Consider the following 23092-nt stretch of genomic DNA (forward strand, 5'->3'; position numbering starts at 1 on the left):
AGCCACCAGGGAAGTCCCCACACCCCTTTTATGGATGTGAAAAGTGAGGCTCAGCAGAGTGATGCCTCAAGTAAAGCGTGAGGCGTGCTTTGAACTAGGCAACCTGCCTCCCAAACCCACAGTCTCTTCTCCTCTCTTCTCTTCTGACGCTAAGCACCTCGGCTGTTATTCTTCTTACCCTGGGCCACTTCAATCACTGTTTACCTTCTAGCCCTCGAGTTTGAGGCCATTGGGGTGCAGGGCGGGGCCAAGCCGCCGTGCTAACTATATGCAAGAAATGCGGGGCGCTCACTATAGACCAGGTCTCATCTCAATTCTCATCACCTCTAATTCACAAACGAGGAAACTGATAAAGTGACGGTTCTAAGGCGCCAAGGAATGAGTGGTTAGGCATCCGACCCGGGACCAAACTCACAGACCTGGCACGAGTCGCCCCCCACGTTAACATAAAAGGGTCTCCGCCCACCCTAGCTGACCCTTTCTAGACGAGCCCTACGGGTCGCGTGCAGGGCCATGCCCTATCTCTATTTCCGATCCGCTACACCCAGGCTGGATCGCACAATCCTCGTCGCGCGCGGGGTACTCTGGGAAAACCGCAGGAAAGACCCGGCCACCTCCACTACAGTTGTCTTAACTTTTGCCTGAGAAGAATGTACCATCGTGTCTTACTTTTGTACTTTTGCCCCCCCCACCAGCATTTGAGACTAGAAGTGGAGACTTTGCAAAGAAAACGTCTGTAGAAAGTCGAGTGTTTTCAGGCGCATCAGTCATTCATTCGGGCAGCTATGCTCTCAGGGGGTCCTTCACTCCTGGCTCCGCGGGCTTCGGACAACGGGCAGAAGCGGCTGCCAATGAGTCCCGCCGAGTAGCAGAGGGGGCAGGGCTAACTCTTTAAAGGAACCGCGACCTATTAGCAGACCAGAGGGTGACCCGGATGATGGCGGCCGGCGCGGCCTTAGCCTTGGCCCTGTGGCTACTATTGCCGCCAGTGGGGGTGGGAGGGGCAGGGCCCCCGCCGATCCAGGACGGCGAGTTCACGTTCCTACTGCCTGCGGGGCGGAAGCAATGTTTCTATCAGTCCGCGCCGGCCAATGCAAGCCTTGAGATTGAGTACCAGGTAGAGTGTCCCGGGCCGTAGAGCGAGCGGAGCCAGGGAGAGAGGGCGTGGCCATACAGACCAAGCAATGCATGCATTGAAGAGGGAAGGAGGAGGAGCCCGTGCGTAGGAGCGCGGGGGCGGAGCCAGGGAGAGCTAAGCGGAGGGGGCGGGGACAGCGCGTGGGAGCGGAAGAGATGGGAATGGAAGAAGGCGGGGCTAGAGTGGGGCAGCGGAGAGGAGGGGCCATCGGGAGAACGAGGGAGCCCTTCAGAAGGCAGGACCCTCAAGGGTGGGCGTGGCCAAAAGGGTTTGGTCGATTGCGGGAGTTGCAAGGCGAGACCAGAATGCTGTACAAGAAAGGGCGTGGCCAACCTGAGAATTTCTCGGGGGTTGGGCTAAGAGAAGAAGGCTGGGCTCCGTCATCTCATTTGGGGTGTGGCCAAGCCGGGACGTGGTCTCTAGGGGGGGCGTGACCAGATAAAAGAGCCGGTCCTGAGGCCATCAAATCAATGGGGGCGGAGCCAAGGCAAGGGGCGCGGCCAGAGGCACGGGAGAGGGGCGGGACTGGCTTGCAGGTGTAGGTGTCGGAGCTCAGGTAGGCCCCTGGTGGTGGTCGGTACGGGTCTGTGCGGGTCGGCCGAGCCCTGGCCTTCTCTGGCAGGTGCCCTTGGCCTACCCCTAGCCCTCCACCCGCTCTTACCTGCCCCCCAGGTGATCGGAGGTGCTGGGCTGGACGTGGATTTCACTCTGGAGAGCCCTCAGGGAGTGCTGCTGGTCAGTGAGTCCCGCAAGGCAGACGGTGTGCACACGTGAGTTAAGTCCTGCTGGCTGCCCAGGTTCAGTTACAGCCCTGCCCCTCACCAGCGGCCTCGGGTTACCACCCTGCCTGCCTTGAAAAGTCTGGCTGGCCGGCCACTCAGGGTCATGTCTGTGTGTCTGTCTGCCCAGGGTGGAGCCCACGGAGGCCGGGGATTACAAGCTGTGCTTTGACAACTCCTTCAGCACCATCTCAGAGAAGCTGGTGTTCTTTGAACTCATCTTTGACAGCCTGCAGGATGATGAGGAGGTGGAGGGTTGGGCAGAGGCTGTGGAGCCCGAGGAGATGCTGGATGTCAAGATGGAGGACATCAAGGTGCGCCCAGGCCAAGCTGGGGCCACTCCTCCCAGATCTCTGGCATTGGACCCTACCCTCTCACCTTGACTGGGGTCCGCCTTGGCCTGACCCTGCCTTTCCTACATACTGGTGCCCCCAACCTAGTAACAGAACATTTCTAGGTGTAAACCTTGTTCTAAGGGCTTAAATAACTTATTAAATCTCCATAACCACCTTATATGTAGGGAGTGTGCTCTAATTATCCCCCATTTTACAGTTGGGGAAACTGATGCACAAGAGGGCTAAGTAACTCTTCTAAGGCCACACAGCCAGCAACTGACAGAGCCAATATCTGAACCCAAGCAGTCTGGCTTCACCTACTGCTATTTATTAACCACTAATATGTTCTCTATACTTAATTAGGCACTCAGGAATTTCCCTGGCAGTCCAGTGGTTAGGACTCCAAGCTTCCACTGCCAGGGGCCGGGGTTTGATCCCTGGTTGGGGAACCGAGGTCCCGCAAGCCATGCGGTATGGCCAAAAACAAAATTAGGCCTTCAATTCTCATGGCAACTCTGAGGTTTAATTCTGAGGAGGAAACTGAGGCCCAGAGAGGTTATTTACTTGCTTATGGTCACACAGCCATTGAGTGGCAGAGGGATTTAGACTCAGGCAGCCTGGCCACTGAGTCTGTGCTCTCAGCTGCCTCTCCCTCTCCCCCCAAACATGAACTCTCACCCCGTTCTGCAGGACAAAACCTTGACCTCCTTCTCCTTCTGTGCCATAGGAGTCCATCGAGACCATGAGGATCCGGCTTGAGCGCAGCATCCAAATGCTGACTCTGCTGCGGGCCTTTGAGGCACGTGACCGCAACCTGCAAGAGGGCAACCTGGAGCGGGTCAACTTCTGGTCTGCTGTGAACGTGGCTGTGTTGCTGCTCGTGGCTGTGCTGCAAGTCTGCACGCTCAAGCGCTTCTTTCAAGACAAGCGGCCCGTGCCTACGTAGCCCACTGCCGTGGAAGAACAGGCGAAAGGAAGAGCAGCAAGGCGCATGCGTGTGAGACTTAGTCGGGGGTGGGGTCCCTTCCCCAGCTTAGTTTTCTACGGGAGGGGAGGTTGTGCAGTTCGGGCCTGAGGTGTGGGTCCCCCTGCATCTCCTCCCTTCAGGGGCTGGGTAGGGAATACCAGCTGGCTTGCAGACATGGACGCTCCAGGAGGGGTGGCTTAGCACCCGGAAATTGTGCATGGGGGGGCACTGCAGCGTTCGAATGCAACCCTTGCGTTTTCTGGCCCTGCCTCTGTCCCCTACTGTAAAACGTGCCTTAGCCGGAGCCTTCCAGCCTGCGCCAGCCCTACGCGGTACGGACGGGGCCCAGGAAGCAAACTCCCCCTTCCCTCCCCACTGGCCCTCCAAGCCAGGTCCCGGTAGGAAGGGGCTTGCTGTGGGATGCCATGCCTCCCTTCTTCTCCTTGTGGCTCCGCCTGAGGGCTGTGCTACTGCTAGGGGTGGCCTGCTCGTGCTAGGGGCCGGGAAGGAGACGTGGCCGCAGTGTTCTTGCGAGAACAGTCACTTTATTGACAGGAAGGGGCCCGGCCCCTCGGCCCAGCTGGGGGCAGGCTGGGTGTGAGGTCTGGTAACAGAACTCCAGGAGCGGGGCCTCCAAGACCACCTGCCCCTCCCGCTGTCCCTGCAGGGGCCCCAGACAGGGCTGAGGGGTGGCCTCGGCCAAGGCCCGCACAGGAGCCTCATGGAACAAAGGGCAGTCTGGCCTGGGCACCAGAGTCAATAAATTATGGTCAGAAAAATCACAGAGCCTGGTGATTGGGGCTCAGGGACACCAGCCGGGACAGACCTGCCCCCAAGGGGGCAGCCAGGCAGGCGGGAGGGGTCTCCCACGAAGCTCAGAAGAAAGGTCGGGCAGGAGCCGATGGAGGTGGTCGCCTGGGCACAAGAGAAAAATCAGAAAAAGCAAAGCTTAACTGTGTCCCCGGCTGGGCTGGAAGGCCTGTGCCCCGAAGAGGGCGAAGGGGGCCTCTGGGGAAAGTCCTCAGGAGACTGCGGGTGGGGAGGGGGCCTGACTGCGGCACAGTCTGGGGCGCAGGGCCAGGAGGCCCTCTCCCCTCAGTAACTGCAACGCCTGCCGCAGGCCCCCGTCCTGGCCTCTGTAACCAGTGCCGTCTGGGGTGCAGGTGGGGGGACAGCCAGGCCTGTGTGTGTGGCTGTGTGAATGTCTGCTCCTACTCCTGAAGTGTTAAGGCAAGTAAAAGCTCTCCCCTCCAGAAGTGAACCCTCTCCCCAAGAGCAGTGCCGTTGGGGGTGCAGGGGGAAGGGGGAAGGCCAGCAGCCCCCGTCCTCAGCCTGAAGGTCAACACAAAAGGCCCACACAGCAGCCACCAGAAGCGTCTTCCCTTTATTTTAGTTTATTAATAGGATACAGAGTGCAGGCACTTACAGTGGTCAAACCGAGCGAGCGAGAAGGTCTGCTCACAGAGAGGCCACCTGGGCCCGACCCGTGGGGGAGGCCTGAGTGGGAGCCCAGAGGCCCCCGAAGCTTCCCCACCCACTCAGCCCTGAGCCCAGGCTGCCCCGGGGACCCAGGAGGAGGAGATGGCCCAGGGAGGAGAGAGCGAGGTTGGCCGGGCCGAGTGTTCCGGACCTGGGAAAGGCACCTCCGGCAGCCGAGGCTGGGCCGTGCAGTTAATACGGCCAAGGAAGGAATATGTACAACTTGGGCGGGCGGGTAGCGCTGGGCCCACTGGGCCTGGCTCGCCGCTGGGAGCTCCCACTGCTGAGAAGCAGACACACTCCTTGTGCCCCAGCAAGGACTGGGGGTATGGACACCCTCGGTGCCGTTTCTAGAAAGCCTGGCCTACTCAGGCTTTCCTGGCCAGAGAAGCCCCTGGGTGAGCACCGCCACCCCAGCCTGGACCCCTCATTCAAGATGGCACTCAGGACGCAGCTGCCTCCTCTGCTACCTGAGACCCCATCCCCCAAAGTGCAACACCCCGGCTCCCCTCATCCTGGGGCTCCAGGGCCCCTCCATTCAGTGCTGTGTCCAGCTGGGGATGGGGGCCAGGCCAGCCCCTGACTGGGGCCAGGGTTAGGGAAGAGTCAGGGGCTGCCTGCAGGGAGCCTGGTCCCGCGTGGGGACTGGAAGGCCAGGGGTGGCGGTGGATGGGCCCGGACCACCGAAGCTCCTGCACCGAGGGTCCTGCTCGAGGACCCCCGAGAACATGCTGCCCGCAGCCTAGTCGAGCAGGGATGGCTCGGCTGGGCGGATAATGGTAGGCCGGCTGGGCGCAGCAGGGGGTCTTCTGCTGCAAAGAGAATAGAGATAGACGGGGAAGGGGAGAGGGCAGTGAGGCCGGAAGCAGGGCAAGGAGGAGGACCCAGGCCCCACCACCGCTGCCCCAGGCTGCTGCCCGAAGCTGGCTGCTCCTCTAAAGGCTGCTCGGGTGCTGGAAAGGAGTGTGCCAAGCCTGGACATCAGTACCCCTGCCATTACTCCCTTACTCTGTGACCCTGGGCAAGTCCCCCGCCCGCCCTGGACCTCAGGTTACTCACAGGAGAAGTAGGGAGGAAAGACCCTGGCCTGCAGGGTGGGGAGAGGCAGGGCTGGGGCGGGCGCAGTGACTGACGTGCGTATCCTCAGAAAGGGGACAGGTGAAAACCGGAAGGGGCCCCGTGGGAGGGGACCCAAGCTACGTGGTGGGCCCATTTGCTCACAAAGAGGACAGGCCCGAGAGCCTGGGAGTCACCCTGACTCCACCACTCCGTGAATTTGGCCTCTCTGAGTCTCAGTTTCCCCACCAGCCCAATGGGGATGCCAGTGACTCCTCTGCTCCCTGCAGGGCACAGGCTGGTGGCTCTAGGTGGCAGGCAGCGAGGGGGTCCAGCCTTACCTGGGCACTCCAGGGGGGATGCCGGGTGGAATCCGAGCTGGCCGAGATGGGATCTGAGGCGGGGCTGAGAAGGGGTCATTGTTGGCAAACACGCTGGGGTGGGGTCCGGGCCGGGATGGGATGGGGGGCGCTGAGAAGGAGGCTGCTGCCCCCACCGGCACAGGAATCAGGGGGGGCCCCGGGGTGGGGCCCCTCACTGCTGGGGGCCGGCCTGGGGGGTGCATGCTGGACACAGGCCGGCGCTGCGGAGTGGGGCTGTGGAGGAAGGAGAGGGTGTGAGCTGAAGATGGGGGGTGGCAGCACTGGCCGCATCCGTGTGGCCGCAGAAGCCCGAGGCGGGGCGTGGGGTGCTGGCCACGGTGGCCTCCTCTGTAACATGGGCTGGCACCAGCTACCACCCAGCCAGATGCAGGTGACTGCCCGGTCCTGGGTGTGGGGCAGCGCAGATACACTGGGCCCCTCCGTCCAGCCCCAAGACCTGAGCCAGGGCGCAGCACCTGTCCTCAGCTGCGAAGGGCTCCTGCTTCCCTCTGGCCTCGTTCCCGTGGGCATTCCCCTCTCACTGGCCCCATTCGGGCCTCCCCCGCTCCTCTAATCCCCCCTCTATAGCCAAAGATCCTTTCAGAGCCCAGCCCTGCCCTTCAGATCAGGTCCAAATGCCTCCAGAGGCTGCAGGGCCCAAAGGCCTCTGTCCCAGGTGCCCCCCCCCACCCTGCCCAAGGCTCCCCTCTGGGGCCAAGCACTTGATGCCCCTCAGGCTGGTTGCTGTGCCCTCTCCCCGAGGAACTCCAAGGCTCCCCAAGGGCTCAGGAGGGCTGGCACCTTCTGAGATTTCCCTGACCAATCCTCTCTCCTCCCACTATCTGTCCTGTCACTGGTTAGATGTCCCTGCCCAATGCTCTGACTTGCCCATGCCAGGGCCTTATTTCCATCTCAGCTCCAGGGTGGACAGGGCGGGGGATGCTGGTTACACCCTCCACGTGTCCCTCCAGTTCCCCCCCGCCCGCCATTCTCAGCTATGCTCTATGCCCCAGGAGGCTCACCCGTATGGCCGGGGTTGCCCAGGCCCCTTGCCCTCTCTGGCTTCTGTTTGGGGCTTAACCAATGGAAGGCACCAGGAGACAGGCAGGCCTTTAACCCTCTGTCTCCAGTCCCTTCAGGCCTAGGCGAGGAGGCAGTCCCACACTGTGGCTAGCCCTGGGTGCTGAGCCATCGGTGGTCGGGGGCCCCCGCACCCCGCCCACCCGTGGGTTGTGCCCTGATGGACACATGGGGGCGTGGCAGGGGGTGGAGCTGGGATCCCGCAGGCAGCAGCCTCTGCAGCCTGCAGGCGACCAGGCCTCGCAGACCTGTGGCTGCTGGTGCTCTGGAGCCAGGTGTCATCAACGGGCGGGGGCACGGGTGTGGACACTGTGCTGGTGCTGATGTCCCCGATGATGCTGAGCGCCTCCTTGAGCGCGTGGTACATGCGCAGCATGTCGTCCCGCCGCTGGGCCTGGTCAGCCGACTCCTCCATGAGGCTGCTCTGGTCCGCCGATGAGTACAGGTACGCCAGCAGCTCATGGTGGATGAAGGCCTTCGTCTGAGGACAAGGGTTGGAGAGGTCAGGGCTTCCCACCACACCAGCCAAGAGCTCAGCCAGCCTTGCGAAGGGCCAGAAGAGCACCCAGCATGCTGGGCGGGGCTTCGTCTTTCACCTGACTGCAGAACGTGGGAGATACTTACAAGGAGGTGAGCTCTCCACTCAGTTGTCTCCCGAGTCCCTCAGGGGTGCTTGCAAGTGTTCTTCCAACCCATTTCATCAGATTCTTGTGAAACTTATTCCTAAAATCTTATCTTTTTTCTTTTTTTCCTTCCACATGGCTTGCGGGATCTTGGTCCCTGGACCAGGTATTGAACCCAGGTCCTTGGCAGTGAAAATGCGGAGTCCTAACCACTAGAATGCCAGGGAATTCCTGAATCTTATCTCTTTTATTGCTATCTTTTCTCCCATTATATCTTTTTTTTTTGGCTGCATTGGGTCTTCGTCACTGTGTGTGGGCTTTTCCCTAGTTGTGGCGAGCAGGGGCTACGCTTTGTTGAGGTGCGTGGGCTTCTCATTGCGGTGGCTTCTCTAATGGAGCACGGGCTCTAGTAGTTGTGGCTCGCGGGCTCTAGAGATCAGGCTCAGAAGTTGTGATGCACGGGCTTAGTTGCTCCAGAGCATGTGGGATCTTCCCGGACCAAGGCTCGAACCAACGTCCCCTGCATTGGCAGGCGGATTCTTATCCACTGTGCCACCAGGGAAATCCCTTAGTTACTTTTCTTGGGGTTTCTAAGTATACATGTTCATGTTTACATACAAACAGTTTTTCCTATTCTTTTTGACGTTCACAGCTTTAAATTATTTTTCTTGGGATTTCCCTGGTGGCGCAGTGGTTAAGAATCCGCCTGCCAATGCAGGGGACATGGGTTTGATCCCTGGTCCGGGAAGATCCCACATGCCGCAGAGCAGCTGGGCTCCTGCACTACAATTACTGAGCCTGCACTCTAGAGTCTGCGAGCCACAACTATTGAGACTGCGTGCCACAACTAACGAAGCCCGCACGCCTAGAGCCCGTGCTCTGCAACGAAGAGAAGCCACTGCAATGAGAAGCCCGTGCACTGTAACCAAGACCCAACACAGCCATAAATAAATAAATAATTTTTCTTGTCTAACTTCATTGCCTAGTCACCCTACAAGAAGATTAAATAAAAGTGGAAATAGCCAACTTGTTCTTGATTTTGGAGGGGATGCTTCCAGAGCTTCCCCGTTAAGGGCAAGAGTGGTTTTGAGACTGAAATATCAATTCAATGGATGTATGAGATCTCATAAGAGAAGTCTCCTTCTACAATTGTCCTTTTAAGAATGGATGTCGGGGACTTCCCTGGTGGCGCAGTGGTTAAGAATCTGCCTGCCAATGCAGGGCACATGGGTTCAAGCCCTTGTCAGGAATATCCCACATGCTGCGGAGCAACTAAGCCTGTGTGCCACGACTACTGAGCCTGCATTCTAGAGCCTGCGAGCCACAACTACTGAAGCCCGCGTGCCTGGAGCCTGTGCTCCGCAACAAGAGAAGCCACCGCAATGAGAAGCATGCGCACCGCAATGAAGAGCAGCCCCCACTCGCTGCAACTAGAGAAAGCCCACACGCAGCAACAAAGACCCAACGCAGCCAAAAATAAATAAATAAATTAATTTTAAAAAATGGATGTTGATCGCTAATTATAAGAGAAGTGCAAATTAAGACTACAATGAAGTATACCTCACACCAGTCAGAATGGCCATCATCAAAACGTCTACAAATAATAAATGCTAGAGAGAGTGTGGAGAAAAAGAACCCTCCTACACTGTGGGTGGGAATGTAAATTGGTGCAGCCACTATGGAAAACAGTATGGAAGTTCCTTAAAAAACTAAAAATGGAATTACCATATGACCCAGCAATCCCACTCCTGGGCATATGCCCAGACAAAACTATAACTGGAAAAGATACATGCACCCCTATGTTCACAGCAGCACTATTTACAATAGCCAAGACATGGAAGGAACCCAAGTGCCCATCGAGAGATGAATGGATAAAGAAAATGTGGTACATATATACAATGGAACACTACTCAGCCATAAAGAAGAATGGATATGATATCACTTATATGTGGAATCTAAAATATGATACTGGGCTTCCCTGGTGGCGCAGTGGTTGAGAGTCCGCCTGCCGATGCAGGGGACACGGGTTCGTGCCCCAGTCCGGGAAGATCCCACATGCCGCAGGGCGGCTGGGCCCGTGAGCCATGGCCGCTGAGCCTGCGCGTCCGGAGCCTGTGCTCCGCAACGGGAGAGGCCACAACAGTGAGAGGCCCACGTACCACAAAAAAAAAACAAAAAACAATAAAATATGATACAAATGAATTCATTTATAAGACAGAAACAGACTCATAGACACAGAAAACAAACTTATGGTTACCAAAGGGGGAAAGGGTGGAGGGATGGATAAATTAGGAGTTTGGGATTAGCAGACACAAACTACTATATATAAAATAAACAACAATGTTCTACTGTATACTGCAGGGAACTATATTAAATATCCTATAATAAACTATAATGGAAAAGAACATGAAAAAAATACATATATGGATGGATGAATTTTCTCGAACTTTCAACACATACAAAGATGACAGTGCTGGATAGTTTTTCATTTGCGAACCACGTAAATACACTAGCTAGTCAAACATTTAAATTCTGAAAAATGAGTAAAAGGGAAAATAAAATATAACCTAAAGATACAGTGAAAACTCCTTTGTCCACTCTGGCCTCCTTAGGCCCCCTGAGTTCTCCCTCTAGGGAGCAACTGGTCACTAGGTCCTTGTACAAACTTCCAGATTTCTAGGCATATTACAGATAGACAGATAATTTCCCTTCCGTTTTTACAAGGAGAACTGCTGGGTCAAAGCATACATGAATTTAAAAGTTCATAGCTGCAGCAAATCCCATCTATACGTGAACAAGGTACTAGGACACCCATGAAACTTAACACTGACCACCACTGAAGAAGAGACTGGGAAGAACGGAGTGAAAGGGAAGGGACATGGGATTTTTGCTTTAGACTCTGTCGTATTTAGAGGTTTTACAGTCACAACATAAACTGAACCTGGGTTACATAGCTTTCTGAGTGCCTAGTGCTGAGCCCAAGGCCTGAACCCTCCCAGCAGCCTGGAGCAGGAGACATCAGTACAGCTGCATTTCACCGAAGAGAAGCCTGATACCCTGAGAGGTTCAGGAGCCCCGGAGGTAGCAGGTAACACCCTGGGATGAAGGCAGGCCGGGCTGCAGGCCACCAGGAGGTCACAGCTGGGGACAGACTCAGCCTGGGTTTGAATCCCACCCCTCACTCTTCTGAGTGACTTGGGTCAGGCTTCTTGACCTCTCTGGGCCTCTGTTTTCCTGTCTATAAAATGGGGATGATAGCAGGCCCTCTCCCAGGGTTACTGTAAGGCTGGAAAACTTTAGAGCAAATGCACAAGCGTGGTGATAGCTTCAATGACCCGATTAAACGGGGGTGTGAGCCCCATGTGTCTGTACCTTCTCATTTCCCAAGAGAGGCTGAGGATCCTGACTGTGATGTTTAAAAGGTGGTGAGACTCACTCTCATTTTTTTTTTTTTTGTGGTATGTGGACCTCTCACTTTTGTGGCCTCTCCCGTTGCAGACCACAGGCTCTGGACGCGCAGGCTCAGCGGCCATGGCTCACGGGCCCAGCCGCTCCGCGGCATGTGAGAACTTCCCAGACCGGGGCACGAACCCGTGTCCCCTGCATCGGCAGGCGGACTCTCAACCACTGCGCCACCAGGGAAGCCCTCACTCTCATTTCTGATTTTATACAGACTGTGATCAGCCCAAATCTGGCTGTGGCCGCCCCGTCTTGGGGGAAGGGGGACCTGGAGGGGCAGGCACTCACATTGTTGATCATGAGGTGCATGATGGTCTTTGGCATGAGGTCACGGATGGACTTGTTGATGATGGCCACATAGGAGTCCACCAGGTTGCGAATGGTCTCCACCTGCCGCTCCAGCTGCGGGTCCATGGAGAAGGTGTTCTCCTGGGCTCCGTCCTCATTTTCTGCCTGCAAGCGGGGAGGGGAGGCCATGAGGGGTGACTGCAGCCTGAGTCCAGCGTGGGGAGCACCCCTCCTCTGGGGATTGCTTGCCCTACCCCACCCGCAGCTGACCCTCTGGGGCTGGCCCCTCATGGCCGCGTTGGCACCACGTGGCCCTGCCTGCCCCTGGGCTGAGCTGCCCGGACCTGGGGGTGACCACAGTCCAAAGATGGGCTAGTGCCTCTCACCTGGGGATTGGAACATGTTAATTTGGGGGCCATGTTCACTCCGCCTCAAGGACAGGAAAAAAGGAGAGAGAACAAAGCAGACAGGATCCTGGTCCACGTGTGTCCCTGTCCTTGACTTTAGTTGGAGAACCTTCTGGGCGCCGATGACAGAACCCTCCCCAGCCCTTTCTGCTTTGTCTGCTCAAGAGGGTATGGGCTACATGCCCTCAGAGAGTGCTGGCAAACACAGCCTGAAATGACCCATCCCGTGAGATGCTGGCCGCCCTTCTCCCAGGTGGGGTCAGCTCAGCCCAAGGTGTGCCGGCCGGGCAGGGCGCTCCTCACCTGGTCCTTCTCAGGGTAGACCCCGGCTCGGAGGAATGAGGCCTTCCAGCTGTCCACGTCCTCCTGGGAGTCACAGGCCAGCTCAATCTGCCGCAGGTCCTTGTAGACGTTCCTGCGGTGAGAGGGAGGGAGGGAAAGGCGCATGCTTGACCCTGCCCGTGGGCCCGGTGGGTGCAGTGAGCTGGAGCTCAGGCCCTGGGGTTGGCCTGACTGACCAGGATTCACCCCTGACCGGGGGCACTCGTGACCAGAGGCCCCAGGATGGCAGCAGCCCCTGCACCCCGTTGGGCTGATGGAGGTACCGTGAATTCGTGCCTGTAACACCCAAAACCGTGCCGAGAGCAGGGCGTGTGCTCAGCAAGAGTCTGCATCTAGCGGCATCTGCAGTGTTTTGTTTGTGGGCTCAGCTACTCCTCTCCTTCCCCTGGGAACTGCCCATCCCCTCCTTTATGCTCTCCTGGGGGAGCCAAAGGCTGCCAACGACCCCTCCAGAAGTGGGCAGTGACCCACGACACCCTCCGCCAGTTGGGGAGCTCCCGTCAAGGTGTTTTCTAGAGAAGCTACAGCCGCATCATCCAAAAGAACGTTCTGGCCTGACGCAGCAGCCACGAGCCACAGGTGGCTTCTTTCTGAGCGTCAGGAATGGGGCCAGCGTGGCCGAGAAAGTGAATGTAAATTTTTATTTTATTTCCATCAATTTACATTTAAATAGTCACATGTGGAAATCCAAAAAAGAGGGAATATATGTATACGTATAGCTGATTCACTCTGCTGTAGAGCAGAAACTAACACAACATTGTGAAACAACTAAACTCCAATAAAAATTAATAAAAATAAATAAACAGTCACATGTGGCCAGTGGCTGCTGCCTTGGACAGTAAAGGTCCAGCATGTGCCCCGATTCCTGGGAGGGAGGTGGAACTGGCCAGGGCAGGACTGAAACTCCCAGCAAAGGCTTGTGAACTGCTGGGCAAATGTGGGTCTGTGAGCGGAAGGTGCAGAGCCAAAAGGCTGGGGGAACAACGGACAGACACTAACCAGTGTTTATCGGCAGTGTTCTCCATATATAGGCCAGGATCCATGCTACACGCATGCCATCCTGTCCCACAGGGCAGGTGTGACTGAGACGGCCAAGCTGTCCCAAAGTCTTCGAGTGAGATCTGGGTCTGAGGTTAGGCACGGATGGCCTCACAACAGTGCTCAGGCCAACCAGCAGTCAGTGAGTGGCTGCCCTGAGACTTCTGGAAGGAGCTGAGAGCAGGGAAAGGGAGCATGTCTTTGTTGCTCCTCCTCCTTCCTGCTGCCTGGAACATCATCATGATGGCTGGAGTTTGAGCAGCCATCTTGGACAAAGAGGAGGAGAGCTGAGAAATAAGAAGGAGGGCCTGGGCCTGGATGCCTGTGGGGTTGTCCAACCTGCACCAGATGGTAAAGTCTGGACTTGATTTACATAAAAAACCCCAACTTCTATCTTGTTTCTGCTACTATCAATCTGGGTTTCCCGAACTCACCACTAAATGATACATTAGGTAATATCTTCACCGCCCCCCCCCGCCACCGCCCGCTGCACAGGGGATCACAGGGCCAGGGAGGTGGGATGGCTGTCTGGCGTTACACAGCCAGGAAGAGCTTCCCAGCAGGCCTGTCCCATCGCAGAACCCAGGGTCTCCCACACACCCTAGGGTTTCTTAGGCAGGGGAGGTGGGGGGTAGGGAGAGATGAGCCTAAAAGGGTTATAAAGGTTTTTGGAGCCAGCTGATGGTCAAAGTGGGTCTCAAGAGTTTTAGGCCAGCCCAGAGCAAAGCAGGATAGAACGATTCTTGCACAAAACAGGTGGCTCAGCTGGATCTGGTGCGTGTGGATGGGCAGTGGGGAAGGTGGTCCTGGGGCCAAGAGGGAGGATGTCACTGCCTGCTGGCCAGTCATGAAGAACCATCAGGCCCTGGCTGACAGCTGACCCCTGACTTGGGGGTTCCCTGGATGAGGGTGTGAGTCTGGGCAGGGGCCCTCCTGGGTCCATGCTCAGCCCTTCCGCCTGCTCTCAGACCTCCTGCCAACTGGGTCTCTTCCTGAGCTGAGAGAAGTATCTTTGCTTTTGCTAAAGTCTCCCACCAACGCCCCTTGGCGTGGGTTTACTGAGAGCCTCCTGGGCCCTTCTCTTCTCTGTTATACTGGCCCAGGGAATCTCATCCCATTAGACTTGAAACACCTCCACACAACAACAACTCCCCAAATTCACGTTCCTGCCCGGAGCGCACTCCTGAACACCAGTCTCTCATACTTACCCAGCTGGCTCCCCTGTGCCCCACGTGGTGTCTCACAGGCCCCTCTCCCTCAGCATCACCCCAACCCAGACTCCGACTGGCCCCGAGCCTACTCTGCCTCTGCCTTCCCCATGTCAGCCAATGGCAGCTCAGTCCCTCAGCGACACCTTTCTTGCTCTCATACCCACACCCGCCAGGAGTTCAGTCGCTCTACTGGAATCCACCCCTTCCTCCTCTATGTCCTCAGCCCCACTTGGGTCCAGCCCCACCATCTCCCACCTGGGCCAGTGCAGGCGTCTCCTCCCTCGTCTCCCACGCTCGCCTCCTCAGCCTGTTCCCCTCGTGGCCACCAGGGGGCGCCGGTGAGCACCAGAGCCAGGTCCCATCCCTCCTCTGCTCAGAACCCTCCACGGCTCTTGCATTGTTTCAGCCTCCCCACCCCGCTGACCACCCCACAGAAGCACTTTTCTGTTTCTTGACTGACACCCTTTCTGGAATGTGAGACCCCAGGGTAGGGACTGTTCACAGCAAGTGCTCGGTGGACACTGAAGAATGATTGAACGAGGGCCATTGGTCTCCCTGGGACCTTGGGGGATGGGGGTCGGGGTCGGGGGCACTCACCTCTGCTCCGTGTTGAAGATGGCGAAGACGTGCTTGTTGGACATGAAGCCCTTCTCCACGTCGCGGATTTTGAGGTTGTCCAGAGGCAGCATGTACTTCTTCTCTTTCTCCTGAGGGTGAAAGGGGAGGGGTCACCCTGGGCTGTTTAACTGAGGCCCTGAGGCTGCCCTGGGCTGGACTCTACCAGGAGGACCACCGCCAACACCTGACGCCTCCCATGCTGCTTTTCCTCGGGTGAGCTAGTCTGGCACCGCCCTCTCCCTCGCTTACCTGCCCCAGCCACGCTAGCCTCTGAACATCCCAAGCGGGCTCCTACCCCAGGGCCTTTGCACCTAGCATGCCCCCCCCACCCCCGCCAACACCGGCCTGGTGCCCTCCTTGCCTCTTTTGTACAGAGGGACCCTCCAGGAGAGGCCTGCCCTGACCCCACCCCAAACTCTCCCCCTACTTTTCCCCTTGGCGCTTCCCCTCATGTAACACAACACACCACGTATCTTTTTTTTTTTTTTTTTGGCTGTGCTGCGCGGCTTACGGGGTCTTAGTTCCCTGACCAGGGATCAAACCCACGTCCTCGGCAGTGAGAGCACGGAGTCCCAACCACTGGACCAGAGAAGTCTCCCCCGCCACCCCGCATTTCTTGCTTATTGACCTAGGGTCACCTAGACCGACTCATTGGGTCCTCGGGGGGTGGAGACTCCTGTCTGTTTGGTTTACTGCTGACACACAGTGGATGCTCAAAACTGGCCAACTCTGACTCTACCCAGATTCCAACCACTGAGTGAATGAAACCATTAACATGACTACTTCTTCACGACGAGCCTGCAAGTGAGTTACCAATATGATCCCATTTTCGAGAGAAAGAGACAGACAGAGGCACAGAGGGGCAGGCAGTGGGGGCGGGGGAGGGAGCTGGAAAGCGAGGCCCCCCGTGAGCTGATGGCCGGGGTGGCCCTGTTCAGAAAGTGCCAACCGAGTGCTGGGCATGGCAGTCCTGACGGCTGCTGGGGAAAGCAGCTCAGAGAGGACGCGTCCCTTGGTCAAGGGCACGGGCCTGGTGAGTCTCCGAGCTGGGAGTCCCACTCCGCAGCCCACCTCCTGTTAGCTAAGCACCTACGATACGCCTAGGCCCGTGCAGATGCATTGCTATTAACCTTTACTGGGGGCGGGGGGAGGAGGTGGCAGTGCATTCACTGGGTTTTCTACACCAGGAAACCAAAGCACAGCATCAGGGTACCCCCCCGCCCCTCCCCGACTCCCACTCGACCCACAGCAGCTCTCAAGGGCTGATGGGAAATGCTGCTTATCCAGCAGCTCATGGAGCCCTCTCACGCATCCCTGCCAGGGAAGCATCGCGCTCAGAGAGGGAAGTGGGCCGCCCTGGGCCACGCAGCGGGTGGACTGGGCCGCGGTGGGACTTCAGAAGCCAGGTTCTCCCCACGGCCCTCCTGGTCTTTGACCTCCTGGGCATCTCTGGAGAAGAGAGACCTGCCCCCCTCACACAGCAGCTCACTTCCTTTCACCCATCCTACCCCTGACCTCCGGAAGGCCTCAGAACAAAACCCAACGTGGCGGTTCCTCCCCAAATCAACAGCAGCCACAGTGGTGGCGGGGAAGGGGCCCAGGGGCCCTCCCAGAGGGTGGAGGGCCACTTGGAGTTTCAGGACTACTCAACGGGAGGCAGGAGCGAGTGGCAGGCTCGGTGCGTGGGCTCAGTCCTGACTGAGGCGAGAAGCTCAGCTGGGCCTGGCCCCTCCCCAGCCATGTGCCCTTGGGCAAGTCACTGCCCCTGTCTGCCTCAGTTTCCTCAGCTGTCAAAGATGGGTAGGAGTCTCGTCCTCCTGGTGCAAGGTGAGGACGGACACTGTGAAAGTCCCCAGCACATGCCCACCCCAGAGCTGGTGCTTGCGAGGCACCAGGGGTTTTCTTTTGTCTGTCTGTCTGTCACTCTTATGCTCCAGGGTCAGTCAGTCCACCGGGTTCTGGGCAAGGAGAGGAGCCAAGGAGGTGGGAACCCCATTCATGCTGGAAGCCAGGGCAGGGGAGGAGGGTACAGGCAGGCCAGGGAATGCGGAGCCCGGGGCCCTCCAACCTCTCAGGGAAGAATTTGGGCGGGGGGCTTTAGAAAGGGCCAGGGCAGGAGTTCCCGGCCCGGAAGTTTGTGAAGAGCCTCTGCTGCTCCCACCCTATCATGTCATGAGGCAGGAAGCTTCCAGTTGGCCGGCTAAGGCCAAGTAACTGAGTCACAGTCCTTTTGGGCCCCGAGTGAGACACCACATCTGGAAGTGTTTATAGCGTGATTCCGCCCAGAGCACAGAGGCTGCCTTCCTGATGCTGCCCGCACGCACGCATACACACTCTCTCTCTCTACACACACACACATACACACACACACACACACACACACACACACACACGCACGACACAAACACACACCACACAGACACGGAGGCGTGCATGTACCCCGCCCCCACCCCCAAAGAGACCTTCTCCTGCACACAGAGGCCACGGACCCAAACCCTCCCTCCCAACCCCCCCGCCCTCCCCCCCGCCCCCCCACCCCGCCTCCTTAGGATTTCCTGAAAACCCACAACTTTCTCCAGATGCGCGCTGGCCCCGGCCGTGCCACGTCAGAAGAGACGAAGCAGATCGTCGCGGGCGGACCAGTGGCTTCCTCGCCTGCTCGGAGGTGCTGGGGCGCTGTGGCCCTGCTGCTGCCCAGGGGGCCCGCAGGACAGACAGCCGGCCCCGCCAACCCAGTGTTCAGACTACCTGTTCAGGGGGCTCTGAATGTGTACAGTAGTCTGCACATTGGTTAGGCTGGGCTCGGGCGAGCGGCGCGTCAGGATGGGCCCCCCACCCAAACTTGCTGCCACCCACGCAGCGAGGCAGACCAGGAGGTGAGTGCCACTGCCCACCGCCCTCCTCCCCACAGGCTGGAGGCCTGGACAGAAGATTCTGGAATAAAGAAGAAGGGCTTGGGCGGGGGCGGGCGCCGGGGAGGAAAAGAGGCGCCGGGCAGAGGCAAAGAGAGCCCCGACACCGGCTGAGGGGTCGGGGGCTCTGGTGGAATCAGTCTCCTATTCCTACCCTCCAGTAACCACCTCCTCTTGTTTATTTTTTTTAATAAAGAAATATGGTGTCTTGCCTCTCTCTGAGGCTTCTCTACGATGGTGGCCTGACCCCGGGGGTGGCCACCCTGTTGTGTGATTTTCAGGGCCCTTGCTGGGATCCTAACTTGGCGGGGAGGGGGGAGGGCGGGGGACGGACAGACAGACAGACAGGATTTCGCGACTGCCCCTCCCCAATCTCAGGCAGCTCTGTGTCTGGGGTGTACACAGGGCCCCATTCACAGGTCTGCTGGTTCTCATTACCGCCGGCGGCGCTCGACCCTCCTCCCAGCACTGCCCCTGCCTCTGCTCTGGGGCCCCGAGGGAGGGTCTGGGGCTCCTGCTTTCAACCCCTAGATGAAGAAGAAACGAAGGGCCCCTCCTTAAGTCAAAAACTGAGCTCCCGATGATGCCATACAGCGAATCGCCAGGCTAGGGTTTGGGCCCAGAAGCCCCCTCTCCAACCGCCCGAGGCCCGGCATTCCTGCCCCGGAGACCCCCAAAGCCCAAAGGTGCGAACCAGCTCTCAGCTTATCTGACAGCTGATGCAGCACAGAGCAGACTGAGCTTCAGACTGCGGGGGAGGAAAGAGAGGGAGAAAAAGTGCAAGCGTCATCCCCACCCACACTGCACCCCGGCCATTTTGAGGAGCGGATCTGGCCACGCAGGTTCCTTGAGAAATGCCCAGTCCCACCCACCCTCCCTCTGCATCTCGACCCAGGAAGGCGCCAGGGTCCTGGACAACCCCAGTTTAGAAGCAGCCACCCAGACAAGGTCCCTTGGGGGACTCGGGGCTCCCAAGCCTTCACGACATTCCAGCGGTGAGCTCTGGCCTCACGGGGAGTGGGATGATGACATTCTACTCTTAAACACCCGCCACTTGTGGGAACCGCTTCCTGCCTGGGCAGTGGGGAGTGGTCCAGGTGTGGGGCTGAGGTGCCTCGGGTCAGGGAGCCTGTGTTCTGTACCCACCGCATGGGGACACTTCCCCACGCCGTGACATGGGGGCAAGTCACTGCTCAGAACCTCAGTTTCCTTCCCTGACAAAAGGAATGTGAGTGTCTACTGAGGAGGAGGAAGAAGACAATGCTCTCCGTGTGGGACCACGGCAGGCTCTCCCAGCCAGTGAGCCTGGCACAGGGCAGGGGCTTCATAAACAAGACAGGGCTACCCAGGGGCGCCAACAGAGTTCTACCTGTCTTGTCTCTGAGCCTGGGTGGAAATACACATGGTTGGGCACAGGCCTGCCTGTCCCGGGATGGGGTCAGCTGCCAGTGAAGCCCCAGGTGTGGGGGTCACCCCAAAACCCCAAGGGGGGAGAGCCAGGTAGGGCAGCTCCAGGGGCGACCAGAGAAGCCCGGCCTCTCCTCTGGGGGCACCTGGGCCGGGCTGGAGGCTGTGCCATCCCATGTGGGCAAAGCACAGAGTGGAAGCAAAGATCCCGGAGCATGTGTGCAGAGGGATGCGTGTGCCTTCCTTGTCAGGCACCTCCTTCCCTCCTGTGGCCACGTGGTGATGGGCACGGGGCAGCCATCCTGGACCACGAGGAGGAGCTATGTGTTACGATGGCCATGGGGGAGGCGGAGCCAGGGCCCTGGCCAGCCTCACGGCACAGGGCTGCCAAGCTCGCCGGGCGGGCAAGAAACAGACCACCTCTGTAAGTGCCTTCATTTGGGACCTCTGTCACAGACGCAAATCGAGAGCCACCTAACACCACCTTGACGACAGGGAGTGCCTGTGTTATCTCTCACAGGGCAACCCAGAGAAATACACTGGCCCTCGCTGGTGGCCCCTGGAAGCCTGTGTCAGAGTGGCAACAGACAGTCACACCAGAGGAGTGGCTTCACTCCCAGGCCACTAAGCCACAGTACTGTCGTTCTGTTAAGAGAACTAAGCCACGAAATGGGCCACTCAGGACGGGAGGATGGGCCGAGGCGGAGGAGGGACCTGCACGGCAGCACCCGGTGGGGCTGCCCGCTGGGCCAGGGAACAGGGGTGCACTCACTCACAGCCCCGTCCACAGGCTCAGGGAGACCATGGCACGAGGCAACGTGCAACACCACGCCCTGTGCTTATTATTCCTGGTGCTGTTCCCAGAGGCCTCCCTCATCCCTCTGAGGAGGCCAAGCACATGTGGAATGATCTCAAGACAGACACCGTGACGGAGCACCTCAAAGATGCAAGGGCCGTTCTACCTCACTTCACGGATGGGGAAACTGAGGCCCAGAGAGGCTAAGGGCCTGGCTGAGCCTGGGTTAGCTGTAGAAAATGGAACCCCAGCAGCCTCAGCGTGAACCTGAGTCCCCGACCCCCGGCCGTGCCCCCTCTGAAAGCCTCCACCTTGCCATGATTTTGAAGGGTGGGATCAGTTTGGAGCCTCCCCCGTGCCCCTTTCCTCCTCAGGGAGCCCAGCCCCCACGAGGCACGACCGCACGGGGGGCCGTGAGGGGCTCGGATATGATGCACAGTGCCTTTGGACACCCTGCGGCCCTGGCTGATACCATCCTAATGGTAAGCTTCGGGGTATGGTGGCGCTCAGGGAGCCTTTCCCGAACGAGCAGTAAGTTGAGGGAGCGCCACCCAGAGGAGGGAGGTGTGGAGAGCACGACCCACCATTGCCCAACCGTCCCACCCCTGCCAGCCACTCACCTCCTCATCCTTGTACCAGGACAGTGACTCGGCCGTCAGCACAAACCAGTACTCCTTGGAGCCGCCCTTCATCAGGCTGATGTTGTTGATGGTCAGCCAGCCCCTGCGGATCACCTGGGGGGGGAGGGCGGGGCTCAGCAGGGGACAGCGGCCACCACCCAGCCCGGCCTGCCCCAGCGCGGTGGCCAGCACCCTCGCCCCTAGCAAGGCGGGAAAACGGGGACCACGGCAGAGACACCTCCAGCCCAAAGCCAGGCACCCCGATTCCAGGCCACCTTGCCCCAAGCACTTCCCAACGGAGACCAACGTGGGGCCCTCGGGTGGGCAGACGTGGACTCACTCACAGTCCCCAGGGTGATTGGGAACTGGGTCCCTGGGGAGCCCCTCTGCGCTTGGTGTTAGGTTGAATTAGCACAGGTGGCAAAAGGTACTCCCAGCTGGAAGGGGCCCAGAGGAGGGCATCCCAGGCTTGTGGGGGGGGGGGCATGTCACGTTGGATGTGACTGAAGGAATCACACTTGTCTTGGTGAGACGCGGTACCAGCGACACCCTTGGGCCCTGCCCCTCGTGCCCTGTGGAAGGCGGCTGTGGATGTAGAGCTGGAGGAGTCGCCCAGGCAACGGGCAGAGGCTTGATTCTGCTGCCCGGCTCACCCAGGCAGGCGCTCGGTGGGCACAGGGACCTGCTCTGACCAGGAGTCGAGGCCAGCCCCCGCCCCAGGGCTCCCCTCCCCACAGGCTCTTTTCAGAATACGAGGATGAAGAGACTCCTCCACCCAGAGGGCTGGGGACAAAAGTTTGAGCCCAGGGGACCCGCCAAGGATCATGCCCCACTCTGGCTTTTTCTCTGACTGGCACATCCGGGTTCTGGGCTGTGAGACCCCCTATATGGGGCTCGTCTGGCCACTGCTGTCATCTGAGCAGGAGACGGAACCCAGGCCTGCGTGGGGGACTCACCTGACAGCTAAACGCAGGTAGCCTGGGGGAGGCCACACTCCCATGTTCCCCGGGCCATGGAGGCGCTTGTGGGATGGAGCCTCCCACCACTCTGGACTGGGGATCCCGGGGTGGCGGGAAGCACGAGTCTGCGCAGGCAGGGACACCCGGGGCCAAGGCAGCGACAAACTGGGCTAAGCTGCAGGAGGTGGGCTGCCAGTGGCCATGGACAGCGGGGAAGGGCTGGCGCTGTACCCCCAGGGTGGGGTAGGGCTTTGGGGCTGCCTCTGGGGCCCACATGCCTCCCTAGTGGATGCGGCTCAAGAGGGCCTTCATCCTGTCTACTCTGTCCTGCCCCCGGGCACACCAAATCTTCACAGGGCCACCACCTGCCTGTGGCTGGAAATGAGCTCTTAAGTCTCAGAGACCAGGAAGGCAGAGACGGCCACAGAGCGGCCAGGGACCTCTGCACCACATAGAAGTCCCTGCCCAGGCTGTGCCACCGTTGAAATGCCACCTGGCAGCCCGTGCTAAGGCTTCTCCCTCCCTGAGATGACGAGACAGCACCTGGGAGTCTTGTGGCCGTCAGGCAGCAGGCAGAGACTGTCAGCCCCAACGAGGTCATGGTCTCAGTCCTGGCAGCAGGGTGACCGACCCGCCCTGGCTTGTCCAGGAGGTCCCTAGGCTTAGTCCTCAAAGTCCTGGGAATGCCCTCAGTCCCGGGCAAAGTGGGACGGGTGGTCAGGCCGGGGGCGGAAGGAGCCCCTGCATCTCCAGAGCTGCGTGGGTGCCTGTCCCCGCCTGTTCCTCGCTCCCCCAGGGGCAGGGTAGGGCCTGCCTTGTCTTAGTCCAGGTCTAAAGTGGGTGCTTCTAAACTTCAGTCATTGATCGACAGCCAGGGGCAGGGGGGAGGCTGTGTGTGTTGAGTGCTCCCCAGAGAAGAAGTCCTCACATGGCAAGGCCTCCACGCTTCCAGGCCCAGCCTCGTTCCCAAGGGGGCAGATGTGCCCCCCACCGCCACCCCTTGGTGGCCGAGCTGGCTCGCCTGCCTCCACCCTGGGTCAGGTAGAGGTCAAAGCTAGCAGATGGGGCCCTTGTCATGCTCCAGGGCATGCGGCCCTGCTGGAAATGGCACCTCTGAGCCTTGGGGCAGGAGGTTGCTAGCTAGGCCTGGAGAAGCACTGCCCCCCTCAGGTCCCTCTGCCCTTGAGCCACCCAGAGAGCTGCCTGTATGGGAGCC

At 58.9% G+C, this 23092-nt stretch overlaps 2 protein-coding genes across 10 annotated transcripts in view; one reads left to right on the forward strand and one right to left on the reverse strand.

The window, feature by feature from the left end:
* The first annotated feature begins 449 nt into the window (after positions 1-449).
* Positions 450-3209, forward strand: TMED1 (transmembrane p24 trafficking protein 1). Its single transcript, XM_079915637.1, has 4 exons — positions 450-1117; positions 1811-1908; positions 2048-2231; positions 2980-3209. Exons 1-4 carry the CDS (start codon positions 935-937, stop codon positions 3196-3198), a joined length of 684 nt encoding a protein of 227 aa, XP_079771763.1. The 5' UTR covers positions 450-934; the 3' UTR covers positions 3199-3209.
* An 832-nt stretch (positions 3210-4041) lies between these two features.
* Positions 4042-23092, reverse strand: part of DNM2 (dynamin 2) — a 93219-nt gene continuing 74168 nt past the window's right edge. For 4 of the 9 annotated variants that reach the window (XM_079915531.1, XM_079915528.1, XM_079915530.1 and 1 more), the window contains 7 exons: positions 20918-21031; positions 15162-15271; positions 12277-12388; positions 11567-11731; positions 7445-7677; positions 6096-6350; positions 4591-5510 (listed from right to left, as the gene is read on the reverse strand). In XM_079915531.1, coding sequence (XP_079771657.1) covers positions 5441-5510; positions 6096-6350; positions 7445-7677; positions 11567-11731; positions 12277-12388; positions 15162-15271; positions 20918-21031 — 1059 coding nt within the window. In that variant the 3' untranslated portion in view covers positions 4591-5440. Of the gene's footprint in view, positions 4135-4590; positions 5511-6095; positions 6351-7444; positions 7678-11566; positions 11732-12276; positions 12389-15161; positions 15272-20917; positions 21032-23092 lie in introns of those variants that run through there. The other 5 variants (XM_079915534.1, XM_079915533.1, XM_079915532.1 and 2 more) reach the window with 2 other exon arrangements.

The sequence above is a fragment of the Stenella coeruleoalba genome (assembly GCF_951394435.1).
Source record: "Stenella coeruleoalba genome assembly, chromosome: 3".
NCBI classification, from domain to species: domain Eukaryota; kingdom Metazoa; phylum Chordata; class Mammalia; order Artiodactyla; family Delphinidae; genus Stenella; species Stenella coeruleoalba.